At 50.0% G+C, this 15,000-nt stretch overlaps 1 protein-coding gene across 6 annotated transcripts in view; it reads left to right on the plus strand.

Annotated features, from left to right (window-relative positions):
* The window catches only part of Specc1l (sperm antigen with calponin homology and coiled-coil domains 1-like), a 100,364-nt gene extending 88,932 nt beyond the window's left edge, over positions 1-11,432 (plus strand). For 3 of the 6 annotated variants that reach the window (XM_017314127.1, XM_006514252.4, XM_030245333.1), the window contains 3 exons: positions 6,269-6,385; positions 7,066-7,125; positions 8,822-11,425. In XM_017314127.1, coding sequence (XP_017169616.1) covers positions 6,269-6,385; positions 7,066-7,125; positions 8,822-8,911 — 267 coding nt within the window. In that variant the 3' untranslated portion in view covers positions 8,912-11,425. Of the gene's footprint in view, positions 1-6,268; positions 6,386-7,065; positions 7,126-8,821 lie in introns of all 6 variants that reach the window. The other 3 variants (NM_153406.3, NM_001145826.1, XM_011243589.2) reach the window with 1 other exon arrangement.
* The last annotated feature ends 3,568 nt before the right edge of the window (positions 11,433-15,000 follow it).

Consider the following 15,000-nt stretch of genomic DNA (forward strand, 5'->3'; position numbering starts at 1 on the left):
ACACATCACAAACTTGTTTCTGTGTCCTACTCCAGACACAGAACTAACTGGTCTGCCAAGTTGAAAAGCCCAAAACCGATGGGAAAACTAAGTGCAAAGTCTGAATTCAGAACTAAAACTGGAGCTATAACGACTAGTACATTTCTCAGCTCCCTCTTGGTTTGTTGGCTTAAGAGGCAGGTGCTCACTCTGTTGCCCAGGCTGGCCTCACACTCAGCATCTCCCTGCCTCAGCCTTAGAATACTGGATTGCACCATTGCCACCCTGCCCAGCCTCTGTTGCTCTCTTTCGTTGTTGTTCCTTTAAGATATTTCTTTTTTTTTAAGATTTATCTTTTTTATTATTATTATGTGTGTGTGTGTGTGTGTGTGTGGCATACGTACAGTTGAGTGCAGCTGTCATGGAGGCCAGAGGCATTGAATGTGCTAGAATCACAGGCAGTTGTAAGAGGCCTGATGTAGGTGCTGGGAACCAAACTTGGGTCCTTCGGAAGAACAGCACATGCGCTTAAAAGCTGAACCAACCCCAAGATTTATCTTAATTTTAATTGTGTGTATGTGTGTGGGTAAGTGCTTGTGACTGCGGGAGGAAGGCAGAGGTGCGAAGGGACTTGTGGGCTGCCTGATGTAGGTGATAGGAACCTGCCGAGCGTTTGGCAGTGTTGCCTGTGAGCACTATTTTGGGGGATGGTGAGATGGTTCAGTAGGTAGGAGTATTTGCTGCCCAGCGTGATGATCTAATTCTGATCCTTGGGATTCACACGGTAAGAGAGAGCCAGCTCTTGCAAGTTGCCTTCAGACCTATGTCCACACACATGGATCGGCTGTCGTGTAGGGCTGGGGAGTAACATCCTCAGCCTGTAGTCCTTCCTCATCTGCAGTGTAGACACATCGCTGGGGCAGCCCTGGAAGGTTAGGATTCGTCTTACACACCAGAAGCTACTTTCTAAACTAGGAATGTCACTGGAGATCTTTGTGGGAAAGTGCTTGGCAGGGTTGCACTGTTGCAGGTTAGTGGCCTTTGTGCTGTGCTTGCCTCGCAAGTGGCTGCTCACACTGTATAAGTGCAGAGGTTTTCTGTCCCCTTGGCTTCTGAGCAGTACTACTGCGTTGCTTGCCCTCTGCCTGTGTGTATTTCCATTCATTTACGTGGTGCTGGGGATTACACCCAGGCCCTCATGCAATGATAGGAAAGTTCCTACCACCAAGCTGCACCACAACCCTTATCTCTTCAGCACTCTCTTCCTCTGCGTACAAGTTCCTCTTCAGTTCTTTGGTCCTCTTCATGCCCCCATTAATGCTTTTTGTCAGCATGTCCACTGCTTTGGAGAGCTCCAGGGTCTCCTTTCCCCTTACTGCCCCACAGTGTCTCCTGGGTGATTCCACTGGGGACACCGATGGTCTTACTCTTTCACTGAATTCTCTCTCATGACCCCTGCACCCATGCCTTGAGGCCCCCTCTGTCTATTTACAAAGTACCTTAAAGTTAACACACTCAGAATGTACCTCCTTGTATGTGCAAACCCTGTGCCCAGTTAATTCTGCTTCTGTGAAGGTCACTACGGGTGTTTGGTTCTGCCAAGAGAAGCTAAGGGCTACCCTTGGCACTCCATGCACTTCCCTTTTATGTATTTAACCTGTTTCCACGTGGATTTACTTCAGCTCCCACATACATCCATAACCTGACTCCCTTTTCTCTGCTGCCACAGGCCTCTACAGTCAGCAGCCCCCTAACACAGCCCCAGCCTGCCAGCTCCCATTGGCTCTTTGGAGTCCACCCAACCACACTTCACTGGGCAACCTTCTGTTGGCCCTAGACTATGTCAGGTCCACATGTGGGCTTCTATTTTACTCCAGGGCCTGGCCTCAGGTGAGGGTCCGTGGAATGGGTAAATGATCCTCAGAGCAACTGCATCCAGCACCCCTCCTCTCTCGTCATCTAGCAGGTACAGTTCCCGGTCCTGGTGCTGGCTCACGTGTAAGCTCGAGTTTAGGTGCGGACCTGAGGTCATCACTGTCTCCTCAGGTTGTCAGTCAAATCCCCTTTACCTTCTATTTAGTTCTTTGAGACTTCCATACAATGTGTTTTGATCATAATACCACCACCACCACCCCAACACACATACATACAGCTCCTTCCAGATTCGTTCCCCTTTCCCTGGCCATTCCCTTTGTGTCTTTCTTTTCTTTAATGTTTCTATGATAAGCTCATAAAGCCTTATTTTAGGCCTGCAGAAAACAGAGCCACTTGAGGAGGCCATACTCATCTTGCTGTTGTGGCACAAATGATGATAGATTGGATTTGTTAGTACCTGCTTCTTTGTAGTGAATAGACAACTCAGACTCTTCAGGTGTCTCCTAAAGGCTTAGTGGTTCACCATCAGAGTGGACTGACATTTATATATCTACTTTCCTGAAGCCTGGGACAGCTGCTATCAGTTACGTGTTCAGGAAATGTGAGGCCTGGCCCTCCTCCCCCATCTACAAGCTTCACACAGTGGTGTTGAGTTGGGTTTTTCTGAGTCACAAACAGTTTAAGTTTATACCAACCAGTTGCCAAGAAAACCACAGGTGCCGTTTTGTTTGGCCACCGTGGGCAGGTGAAGTGACAACAGGACTGACTATATAGAACAGCGGTCTGCAGACAAGTCTGGCTGCCTTTGCTGCTGACCTGAGGGAGGGTGTTTAGCTTTGTACCTGCAGAGGCAGAACATCAGACTGTGCCTGCTTCACTCCGTCATCCGGACTGTAAAAGAGACAGTGAGAGGTTGCTTCTGGTGGCAACAGACTTGGTGAAGGCCCCAGGATTTCCCACCCATCCTGCCAACCTGGAGCCCACTCACAGTCTAGCTTTAGGAACAGATGGTAGCATCTGCAGGGAGGAGCCGTTGGGCATGGGTGATGAAGGGAAAAGCTGTTTCTCTGGTAACATGGTATGACTTTTTATTATTCAGTGTGTTTCTTCTCCAAGCTGCTTACAAATCTTGTCATGATATCACTGGACTGTCATAACCATGTCATGAAGAGCTTCACATGTGGACACGTGGGTGGGGGCTTCCCCTCTTCTGTTTCTAGCACTGAGCTTTTCCCCCCCTCCCCCTTTGCAAGCCAGTTTAGTGTTTGCAGACATTTGTAGCAAGACTTTCAGCCCTGTTCACTACAAATAGCAATAGTGGTTGGAGCCAGGAGACCTGCTCTCTCAGGCTTGTGGGCTTCCCCGCTTCCTAAGGAGCACCCCATGCCCAGGCCTAGCACCGTTCCTCACTGTGTTCGGGAGTTTTTGGAAGCAGGTCTGAGCTGGTTCCTTGGGTTCACTGCTTAATGGACTCATAGTCCTTGGTCACCTTACTTAAATAGCTCATCTCCGGCCACGGGGGGGGGGGGGAAGAGCTCAAGCCTCAGCCAGCTTGATTTTCATCTGAAATGCTATCAACTATCAAAAGCACCTCTCACCTGGAACCCTTGCTCCATCCAGGAGCCGTATCCTGTGTCTATTTTGAGGGGAGGAACAGGGTAAGGAGGCACCAGCAGCTTTTCCCCCAGCAGGGTGGGGTTTGTCTGGAGGAAGCCAGCCTTAGCCAGGCAGCTGGGGTGTAGGAGCCTCTGCTGTGAGGCGCAGTGAAGCCAGGCACGTCCACAGCCCTGTGAGAACTGCTGTGTCCTCGGGAGCGAAAGGGGGCACCGACACAGGAAGAAGAGGTTTGTCTTTTTCCAGCACTCAGTGACCTGGAGTGAGATACTGCCACTGGTCTGCAAGCTCAGAGCTCTGCATGTCACTAAGACACTTCCTGCCCTGCTGTCTGACAAGGCCTGTGCCTCAGCTTCTGCTTCAGTCACTTGGATGCAAGTCCTGGAAGCATGGAAAGGGGTTTTCCTTTTCCTTTTTTCTTTTCATTGTAGTCCCTTTAGTGGACTTTGCTCCTTGGCATTCTGTAAACAAAAGACCTTTCAGTTTCATCTTATACTGGGCCTTGTATACCATGCTGGCCATCACGCCGGGCCCATTCTTTGTCTTACGTACCAAATAGGAAAGCTACCAGCAGTGAGAACTAACTCTCAAGCTACCACCCTCTTTTAAGACTGTTTCAGGGTGAGCTGCCCAGTGGTAGAGCAAGGCCTAGCATTTGTGGGGATTCCCAGCCCAGCGCTGCAAAAATGACAGTAATAGAAAACTTCAGCTAAGCAAGACTTAGAGGCTTCTTTTTTAGTGTTTGAGACAAAGTCTCCAGTTCCTGTGATCTCTTCTGCCGCAGAGAACCCTGGGTTAGTGTTTCATCTCCTAAGTCCCAGTTTTCCTCAGATGGAGCTGGCCACCTTAGATGGCTACGTGCTAAGATTCAGATGAGAAAAGAGACAGAGAGGTAATTACACATGAGTGTATGCCTACACATCTATGTCTGGGAGGGGAGGTGTCTTTCTTCTATTGGCAACTGTTACACACCATTTATTTCAAGGTGACTAGAATATCATCAGAAACCCCTTGGGTGTAGTAGCTATTAGCCAGAGCAGAGACTGTGGGGAGGGGAGGGGAAAAATGGCCAGAACAGAAAATTGGTTAGTATGGTACCAAGACAGAGGCTTCTAATCAGACCCAGGCATTTGGGGAAGAAAGATACCAGTGAACACTGGGTGGGAGCACCTTTCAGTTGCTGTTCACTCTGGGTGGGAGCACCTTTCAGTTGCTGTTCACTCTGGGTGGGAGTGCCCTTCAGTTGCTGTTCACTCTGGGTGGGAGCACCCTTCAGTTGCTGTTCACTCTGGGTGAGAGTGCCCTTCAGTTGCTGTTCACTCTGGGTGGGAGCACCTTTCAGTTGCTGTTCACTCTGGGTGGGAGCACCTTTCAGTTGCTGTTCACTCTGGGTGGGAGCGCCCTTCAATTGCTGTTCACACTGGGTGGGAGCACCTTTCAGTTGCTGTTCAGGTGTAACACTTTGGCCAATGTCAGCTTATACCACCCATCCTTCCAAGCCTGGTCAGATTCCTTCTCCATACAAGTTTTTAACGGTTGATGTCAACTGGAGAAGTGGGAAACAACAAGTGGTCAGGTTATCCATTGCTATAGGAGCCTCTGCACTTAGCAAGGTATGTTTGGTGAAGGTGCTGCCAGAGGTCAGTGCTCTATGCACACAGATGGGACAAGAAAATGCACTTGGTGGTGTGCCTGATGAGTGCTTGGCCCCATGCTGTTCCATGAAGGAACCATGTAACTCTGTGAGACACTGGCCAGCATGGGGACAGCCTCCCAGCTCAGAGCTTGGTCTCCAGTGTTCTTAGGCTCTGTCCTTTTATAAAAAGAAGTGACAGTGGTAAAGAGCCTTGCCAGCTGTGAACCTGTAGCTCCATATAGCTATGGAGGGTCCTCAGAGCTGCGTGGTCTGCCGCACATAGTGAACTTGGATGGACCTTGTTGCCTCAGGAGGCTGACTCTTAATGCAGTTGAAGGTGGCATGCAATAAACTGAGATGTGAAACAAGGGGCTTTTCATAAAGTGTGTGCCAAGGCCTGATGGATTTGGGGTACTTTACACCATTAGTGTATAGGTCAGTCCCTGTACAGAACACATTTTCGTCTGTGTATGCATACTTCTGAGATGCACAGTGGCTAGAAGGATGGGAGTTTATTGGAGTTCCTTAGAGGAGCATGAGTGAGCAGAAGTGTAATAAAAAACAAAAAAAACAAAAAAAAACCCCACTCTCATGTAGACTATTCACCAAAGCCAAATCTCTGCAGCTCTTTACACAATCTGCAGGCAGATAGGAGAGTCCTCAGTGTTGCTGGTGTTTGTCAGAGTCTTACAATGGCTGTATGTCTTACAAGCTGGCTTTGAACTCACAGTCTGCCTGAATACCAGGATTACAAGTGTGGGCCACTTGCCTAGCTTGAAGACCTTTTAAATGCTTTACTAAACAAGAAGACTCTCACTGGTTGTCGTTCACATCTGGCAGTCTGTATTGTTACCACAGCAGGCCTTGGAGAGGCCTTCCATGTGTGGAGCAGCTTATAGATTATGTCTCAGGGCCAGGCTTTGCCAGGCAGGAACACAGTTCTACAACTGGTAGGTAAGTGGGTAGGATGAGGGATCCATAAAGACCTAGTCATGGTCACAGGGTAAGTGCTGGACATGGCCCATAGCACGCTCTGGTTCCTCCAGAGTGAGGTCACGTGATGGGGTTATGGGTGGGGTTCTGTGTCCTGCCTTCTTGAGAACCGAGCGATCATACTTGAGATCTGAAAGATCACACTGCATCCCTCTTTTTCTTTTCCCTCAGAATATTGACATCACAAACTTCAGCAGCAGCTGGAACGACGGGCTGGCTTTCTGCGCATTGCTTCATACCTATCTCCCAGCCCACATACCATATCAAGAACTGAACAGTCAAGATAAGGTGAGCCAAAACCAGGGATGGTGCCTCACTGGTTAGTGGGCCACTCATTCCAGCCTCGCTTCACAATAGCCTGTCCTGGCTCATTCCCCTGGACTCATTGTTTACACTTCAGCTAGCCAGTCCCTGGTCTACCCATTGCCCATGTAACAGTATTCCTAGTGGAAGTCGTTGGCTCTCTTTGGTTGACAGCATTTAGGATCAAGGGCTTTAAGAAGTCCAAAAGAAAGATAATGGTAATATGAATGGTCAGGGCAGTGCCAGCTAGCCTGGGCTAACCTCCTGTCACCTCAAGACCATCACTTCTGTTTACAGCCTATTCTACACCATGGGCCTCAAAAATGACCAATCTTGTAGTTCCAAGCTATGGTTCAAGGTGTCCCACTCTAACGGTTCTTCAGGTTCCCCCTGCTTTCCTTTATGGCAGCCAAGCCCTGTAGAAAACCCTTGGAGATTCCACAGGCGAGAATGATTTTTGGATAGGTATCTACTTCTAGCTTTGGGGGTCTGTCTCCAGTTAACTTCAGCCCTTTTGCTAGAATACAACTTTCTGAGTAAGGGGGGGGAAAAAGTAGGTGGAGCCGGAGCTGGTTGCAGAGGAGAGTCAAGGCCCTGAGGGTTACTGTCTGTCCTGCATGATCTTCAGTTGTCTATACACCCTACTGACATGATTTCTCTTACAGAAAAGGAACTTCACCCTGGCTTTCCAGGCAGCTGAAAGTGTTGGAATCAAATCGACGCTGGTAAGCCCCTTACCGAGGAGTTGCTGACAGTGCCTAGGAGAAGTGGTCTCAGGTGGACTGGGCTGAGGATGTGAACACTTGCAGGATCTCAAATGCTGTAGAAAATGCTTCTCTCGAGGAAGTTTCCAAAGGAATAGTTGCTTTTGACCACAGTCCCAGCAGCCCTTATATGCGGCTCTTCTTTGTGATTGTCTGTTCCTTAGCAGAATCTTTGGGTTCAGGGGAAAAGTGTCACATGGCTGTGTGCCTTTTGTTGGTCTGGAGCAGTGCCTCCTCAGCCTGTGGATCATGACTCCTTTGATCGGTCGAGTGACTGTTTCTCTGGGGTCACCAAAGACTACTGGAAAGCACAGATATTTATATTATGATTTATAACTGTAACATAATTATGAAGTGGCAATGAAAACAGATTTATAGTTGGGAATCACCACACCATGAAGAACTGTATTAAAGAGTCACAGTATTAGGAGGGGTGAGAACTACTGGTCTAGAGGGTGAGGGCCAAGGGCATCCTGAGCCCAGAGATATCTGGGAGTTGACAGCACTGCCCACAGTTCCTCACAGGGGCCATAAAATGCTGCTCATGATGCGAAACACAAATTGTAGAAACTGAGGCCCTTTCTAGGCTTCTGCCCTGCCCCTGCTGAGCTCACAGGGACAGGCATCTGCCAGCTCTAGCAATGCAAAGGGATGCCTCTGTCCCTGCAGAGACAGACCTGCTCCACATGAGTAACAGTGACAGTGCCCAAGCCTCTTCCTGCTCAGGGCTGTGTACAAAAGAAACGATCCTGTGAGACCAGAACATTCATAGGATCCTAGGATACCTGCAGGTCTCCAGGTCTGTCTCCTTAGCTGTTTCCTGACTTGTAGCAACTGCAGGGGCCAGAAAGAAGTATTTACATTAATAATTACACTATAACAGTATTCACCTATAGAGTGTCCTTGAAACTCATAGAAGCATGCTTGCCTAGGCTAGCTTCCATCCGGATGAGTCGGAAGAGATCAGGTACAATTAATGTAGTAGGACATTGCATGCTGTGTACAAAGTGTTGTCACGTGTAAAACACGGCTAGGTGTTTTAGCCTAACAAAGAATTTTATAGTCAAGATTTGTTCACAAGCCAACTGACTTGTTTCCTGTCTTAACTTGCTCAGGACAGCCCTTCTCATCCCATATGATTAGTGACATTTCTGGGTTCCTTGACTGTGGAATAGTCCTCTCAGACTCCCTAGCCCTGCTCTGTAGTTGCCACAGGCACTTGTGACAGGTGCTGAGACCCTGGGGCAGAGCTGCTCTATTTCCACACCCCAGGTCACTAGTACTCTGCAGAAGGCAGCTAAAAAAAGAAAGTTTTTGATAACTTGTGACACACCATGATGCCGTGAGCCCTAGAGTGTCTCCAGAGAACAGCCTAGAAAGAGCCTAGAAAGTCTGGGGAGAGTTTCCACTTGATAAGCTGGGGCTGGGGCAGAGAGGAGACCCTAGTGGCACAAGAGTGTGACTTGGAATGATGATTCTGATACTCAGGAAGGAGATGCTCACAGGGACCTTTGGAGATAGAGCAGATACTGGAGACCTGTCCTCTGAAAGAGGCAGTGCACCTTAGACTAAAAGCTGTCTACTGCTTATGGGACTAGAAGCCCATTGGGGTGGCGTGGGAGGGGAAATAAGTCCTAATTGAGCTCCTTCTCCACAGGACATCAATGAAATGGCGCGTACTGAACGGCCCGACTGGCAGAACGTCATGCTGTATGTTACAGCCATCTACAAGTACTTTGAAACCTGAGCACACAGGAGCGGCTGATACCAGCTAGGGACCTCTGCAGTCACCAAGTGACACCAACACCATTAGCTAGAACTCCTAAAGCTTTCAGTGACTCTGGGTCTCCCTGCAGGGAGTGTGCCCAGCTCTAGGCCTCTGCATTGGAACTGGAACTGCAGGCCAGGGCTCTTCCGCATGGCCGTCCTCAGGAGCAGAAGTACAGCACACCGCCAGCCTACTTCCAGAGACCGTCCGGCTCCACCAGGGCCCTGGAGTGCAAACAGCATAAAGGCTGTGCCCGGCCGGGCTTATCTTGGGAAATGGGATTAAGTTGTGGGAACCATGGGTTAGTGAAAGCTTTAGCCATCCAACTTCTTGACTATTATCCACGTGATTCCCAGTGGTGGGACAGAGCTGGCTTTGGTCCCTTCATGTGGGCCTGGGTTCTAGGAGTGTGTCAGAGGAAAGTGTCAGTACCCGTTCCATGGAGAGGACCGTCCTAACCACTGCACTTAGCTTAGGAGTGTTAAAACCCTGCTTATAGGCCCACAGCTCGTTGAGTCTACACTGCCACCAAGTAGGTTTTTGTCAGCAGCAAGACGCAGGTGGCACACTCAGTGGGTGCTCAGCCACTTGCCTGTAACACCAGGGAAAAGACTGGTCACAAGGAGTTCTCCTCATTGAAGTTGTTGTTTTATTATAAGCAATATTGGTGAAATAGCTCCTGTTAGTACCAAAGTTAATCGTTTCAGTAAGCATAGAACTAAAACACAGACTGGGCATTAGCATGTGAGAGGGAGGGTTCGTGCAGTAGGGAAAGGGGGGTGCTTTAGGGAGCCAGAGATTCAAGTTGTACTGGTGGCTGCCCCTCCAGGGCAGGAGTTAAGACAGTGCCTTAGCCCTGCACCAGGACAGCTGAGCCTACACCCACATGAGGATCCTGTGTGCTGATTGGGACTCCAGGAGAAGTGGCTCTACGCTGTGCCTGGGCTGTGGGGCCTATATCACGAGCCAAGGCCTTACCCGGTTTGTTGATTTCTGGCTGGAATTTAGCAGCCTCTTTTCGAGAATAGGAAGCCCTTATTTCATGTGCCTGACACAGAAGCTGTTGTTTGAACAATGTCAAGACCTGTTGCTCCGGGATACACTTGTTTGTCACCTGCAAGGCACCATGTGGAAGACTGGCCATCAATAAAAATGGGGCCACAGCTTCAGTAACAAGATGGATGGTGGGAATGTCTCCCAGGAGGCATGCCAGGCCAAACATGGACTGAGTGAGGTTCTGTATTCAAGCATAATGCTACAGACTAGGAATCTGTTGTATCTATGGAACGTAGAGAAGGAAGCAATTTGAAAGTAGTTATTGGGAAGTGGGCCGTGTCTGTTTGTGTTGCCATCAGATGGCCAGTCCCACCCCTCCACCCTGCTTAAATGTCCCAATCTGGCAGCTTATGCTGCAGAGTGTACCAGGAGACCCTATTATTCTGTCTGCCCAGTGCCTCTCTGGCCCTCCTTGGCCCAGTTCTGTTCTTGTTCTTGTTCTGCTGATGAACTCCGTTGGGGTGACCATTGTGTGAAAATGACTGTTTCCAAATGAGTCTCCACTGAACTCCTCTGAGCTTCCAGCCTCTGCTGTATTTGCCTTCACTGAGGCCTTCCACTGTGCACCAAGGTGGTGGATCTGAGGCCAGGTTTTATTTATTATCATGAAAAGGGGTTGTCTTGTTAGAGACTTTCCTGGGCTTGCAGTTCACACCTTCTGTCCCCTGCTGGCTATGTGATCCTCATGGCAGTGTGGAAGTTGCCCGAGTTTTCTGAAAGGATTTGGAGTAAGTCAGCTGCTGCTGAACGAGTATGTCCATGTAGAGGTAACATTCTGTTTTGGAATCTGTGGGCCTGGGCTAGGCCTGGAGCCAGTGCAGGGACAGACAGATGGTGGGCTAGACCCTCTCACATGCACACACAGACTGGGTGTCTCACAGCCAGGGCCAGGCTGCCCACATTTGTGTGAGGGTCCACAGTCAAGTGCTGTCTTCAGACCACTGCTTTTTGCCTTCTCTAATAGGCCACTAAAGAGCACTGTTGACCCTCTGGGCATGCTTGTAGATGGCCATGTGCTATTAAAAGTAGTATTTGGGAGTTCTTAGAGTGCCTGTCTACAATGCACGAAGCCCTGGGTTGATCCCTACCACCACATACACTGAGTGTGGTGCATACCTGTCATTCTAGTACTTGGGGAAACGGAGGCAGGAGGATCATGAGTTCAGTGTTACTGTTGATTACACGGTGAGTTTGATGTCAGCCCTGGCATGTGAGACCCTGTCCGCCAAAAGGTGATATTTGGAGGTTTTCTTGTTCTGGGGCTGTTTCCTGGGAAGCTCTAAGATGTAAGCTCGCCTCTTCCTAAAGCACAAGCTTCGCTACAAAAGGGCCAGCTACCTTTCTACTGTTGTCAGTCACAGGCTTCTGCCGATGAATGACACTTTGTCATTTTGTTCTAGTAAATACTCTTGAATGTAATAAACTGTCATGCGTCGATTTCCTAGTTTGTTCTCCCTCCCTGCTGTCTGTCTGACCTTACACAAACCAGAGCTCTCACCCTCCTGTGGAACTGGAATGGAAGGCATGGATGCACCTGCCTCAGGGTCACATGCTGTGTGGGCCCAGGCAGGTCTGGACAGAAGGAGAGGAAACGGGTGAGCCCAGAGGTTCCGGCCTGCCCTGAAACCACGTGGTAACTGTGGCAGTTCTCAAGATGCCATCTTAGAGCCAGCATGTCCCACAGCAGAGTCCCGGCAGAAGCAAAGCCTCCAGCAGAGCCTACACGTTTGATCAGGAGGGCCCAAGGATTTTTATTTTGTTTTCTTTTTATAAATGTTAACTTCTTAGAGTTGAGTTTCAAGGTGTATAAAATTACAGGGGTGGGGTTTCTACCAAGAGGCAGCTATATAAGTAATTTTCCCCTGTGCATCCTTTTGTTTTAGTGCTAGGGCTCAAACTCAGTAGGACCTTGCACATAACATACACGTACTGTGCTTCTGAGCCATACCCCAACTCACTGGTACTTCTTGTGTGCGGTGTTTTCAAATCCAGAGTGATCAGGCTAGATAATGCTGTCTTTCAGCTTTGCACGTATCACATGCAGAAAGAAGTCTGTGGGCTTACCACCTGCACTCCAGGCATCCATGATAAGCTGCCTGGGCCTGCTACTCTCTAGGACTTGGGGTCCTAGGGAGTCCAAAAGACTCCTGCTGGCCTGAGTTTGAATATGAATATGTTCTCAGAGTGCCCACAAGCCATGACCTCTAGAGAAGCCAACACTCCAAGTACCCAGGACAACCCGTGAGTAAAAGTAGCTGTGCTGAATTCTTGGAGCAGTCATGGCAGAGGCTGGACAGGGCGTGTTTCAGCCCTTCCTCAGTATCTGGACACTGGATTTGTGTCCTAAGCAAGACAGTGAGAACTTGATGCATGGTGAGAGGAGTGCTTGACCCTACCTGTTGCTCTCTGGTCTGTCCCTGAGACAGCATGGGCCCCCTCAGCCCTGCCCACTGCATGTCATATGCTGACCCCGAGGGGCTCCTGTGTAACCCGGTTTATCTGCTGAGAGTCCCACAGTGGTACTTCCTTATCAGAGACCTGTTAGTGCCTGTCCCAGCCAGTACCTTGATGAGGGGCTGGGAGCCGGGGTTCAGCACTTCTGTGAGAGACAGCTCTGTTAGAAAAGGAATATAGGTTCCTGGGAAGAAAGAGGTAACTAGAAAGTTCCTCAGACCCCTGGACCTATAGCCTCTGGGAATCAGGGCACCCAGCAGCCAGCTCTTGCTCTGTCCTGACAAGGGTAGCACTTCCCCAAGTCTCGGGCGGGGGGGGGGGTGTTGCTGAGGTGGGGGCTGTATTTGTATCCCTCCAGTGGGAAGTGGTCAGATGTGAATGGTCTCAGTGCGAGGCAGCCATGTGAGGGGGAGTCCCAGGCTGCTGTGACTCTGTTCTGGTAAAAGTCTGACAGCAGCAGGTTGGATCCCCCAGCAGGCCACGTGGGGATAGAGAGGAGGAGGCCACACTTCCAGGGGATGGATTGGCATGAGGGTGGATCAGAGGCGCTCGGTTTACACAAATCAGCCTGGGAGGACTGGTCTTTGTCACAAACATTCCTAGAGAGCGTCTACCTTGTCCTGTGTGAGGAGGGACAGCAGGGTCTCTGCCATTTGGGAGCTGAGTCCTATAAAGAGGGAGAACAAGATCTCAGGATGACTGCGAGTAGCTGTGCTCCGCATGCAGTTCTTGCATGGGCTGGACCCCCAAGGTCGTCCTCAAGGTGGACCCCAACATTTGGGATATGCTGGAACTGTTGTGACCTCTGCAGAACCCCACTGCCAGGCATCCTGTCATGTGGAGGAGGCGTACTGGGTCCCAGGACTGGGGGTATGGGGAGCACAAGGAGGAGTTCAAGACCATCCTTGGGGGTGGTAAGTGGCAAAGCCTTGTTAGGAGCTACGGAGTGCTGTCACATTCCATCATGGGGCCAAGCAAGACAGCTGCACACACCTCAGCTGTTTTTCTGTCTACAGTACCACATCAGATATAGCTCCAAGGCTGACTACTGGCCAGCTTCTCTCACTGGTAAGAGGTGTAGGATGGAGTTCCCATAAGGCTACAGGTTGGGAGGGCCTGCCCTCCTGTCTGCCGTGCCTTGGATTCGTGCATACAGCCCCTAGGAGCCATACGTTGGACTTGGCTGCTTCCTCTGGTGTTATTTTGCCCTTTCAGGGTGTCCCTCTGAGGGTGAACATAAGCCTCTTGCTCACAGGAAGAAGACTGAACACTTGGGGTGGCCTGAGGTTCTTGGGGGACTTGGCCCAGGGCCCACTAGGTCTATGGTCCTAGTCTTGTCGTGTCTTGTTCCCTGATGTGGCTCAGCTGGCCCTAGAGCAAACAATGAGGGCCAGAGGCCACACAGGTGCATCCTGGGCAGGAACAAAGGGCTGAGGGTAGGGTGGGGGAGTAGTCTGAGAGTGGAATTCTGGAACTTGACAGAGCCCAGCTGGCCCCATGATTAGGGCTGAGGAGTTGGGACCTGGACATACAGAAGGGTGGGCAGCTGTAACCTTCAGGGACTGCCTTGAGGCTATACTGACAAACCAAAACCCAGAGCTAGAAACCAGGCTTCTGGGGGCTACATGTACTGTCAAGGGGCAGGGCGGTTCCTGTTTGGTCTCAACACATATAACTGGGGAGGGAGTCAGGCCAAGACCAATGTGAACTTTTATTGGCTTGGAAAGCCTGAGCCATCTTCTTGTGGCTCTACACAGTGTCATGACATGGAGCTGAAGCCAAGCAGGCTTTGACTGTCACGGCCATAGGACACAGTTTCTGTGGTGAGATGGTACCCATCAGAACCTAAGGGTGAACTGGCCACTGGCTTTGTTTTCCTGAGGACCAGTATTGGAAAGGAGGCCTTACTCCGTGGGCCAGGCATCACCCTCTGGCCCCGTGCTTCTCAAACTTCCTAATGCTGCAAACATTTAATAGAGTTCCTCGTGTTGTAGTGACACCCAACCACAAAATTCTCTTCTCTCTCTCTCTCTCTCTCTCTCTCTCTCTCTCCCTCCCTCCCTCTCCCTCTCTCCCTTTTCCTCTCTCCCTCTCTCCCTCTCTCTCTTTCTTCCCTGCTTTGTAACAGTAATTTCCTGCTAGTATAAATCATAATATAAGTATTTTTGGAGATACAGGTTTGCCAAAGGGATTGTGACTCACAGGTTGAGAACCACTGCTCTAGGAGGGTCCCCCTGGAGAAAGGTGCTGGGCCCTGGAATTGGAATGGTTGAGAGAGAGGAGGGATCCCCAGAACTGGCCAAGAGTTGGTCTCTACTTCATGAGTCCCCATATCCCCTTCAATGGGGCATTTTTAAGATAGTCATCCCAGGACACGAGTCTTGACAGGAATGGGCAGGATAGTATTGCTCCCCCAAGAGAACTCAGGAACAAACACGCAGAGTCCAGTTTGAGAATAGACCCTAGCTTGATCGTGTCTCATCCTTACCCCTGCAAGGCACATGGCGACGCACGCCAGTGTCAGGGCAGCCCTTGGCACTGGTCCTGCTTGGTGATGG

Source organism: Mus musculus, chromosome 10 (genome assembly GCF_000001635.26).
Source record: "Mus musculus strain C57BL/6J chromosome 10, GRCm38.p6 C57BL/6J".
Taxonomy (NCBI): Eukaryota; Metazoa; Chordata; class Mammalia; order Rodentia; family Muridae; genus Mus; species Mus musculus.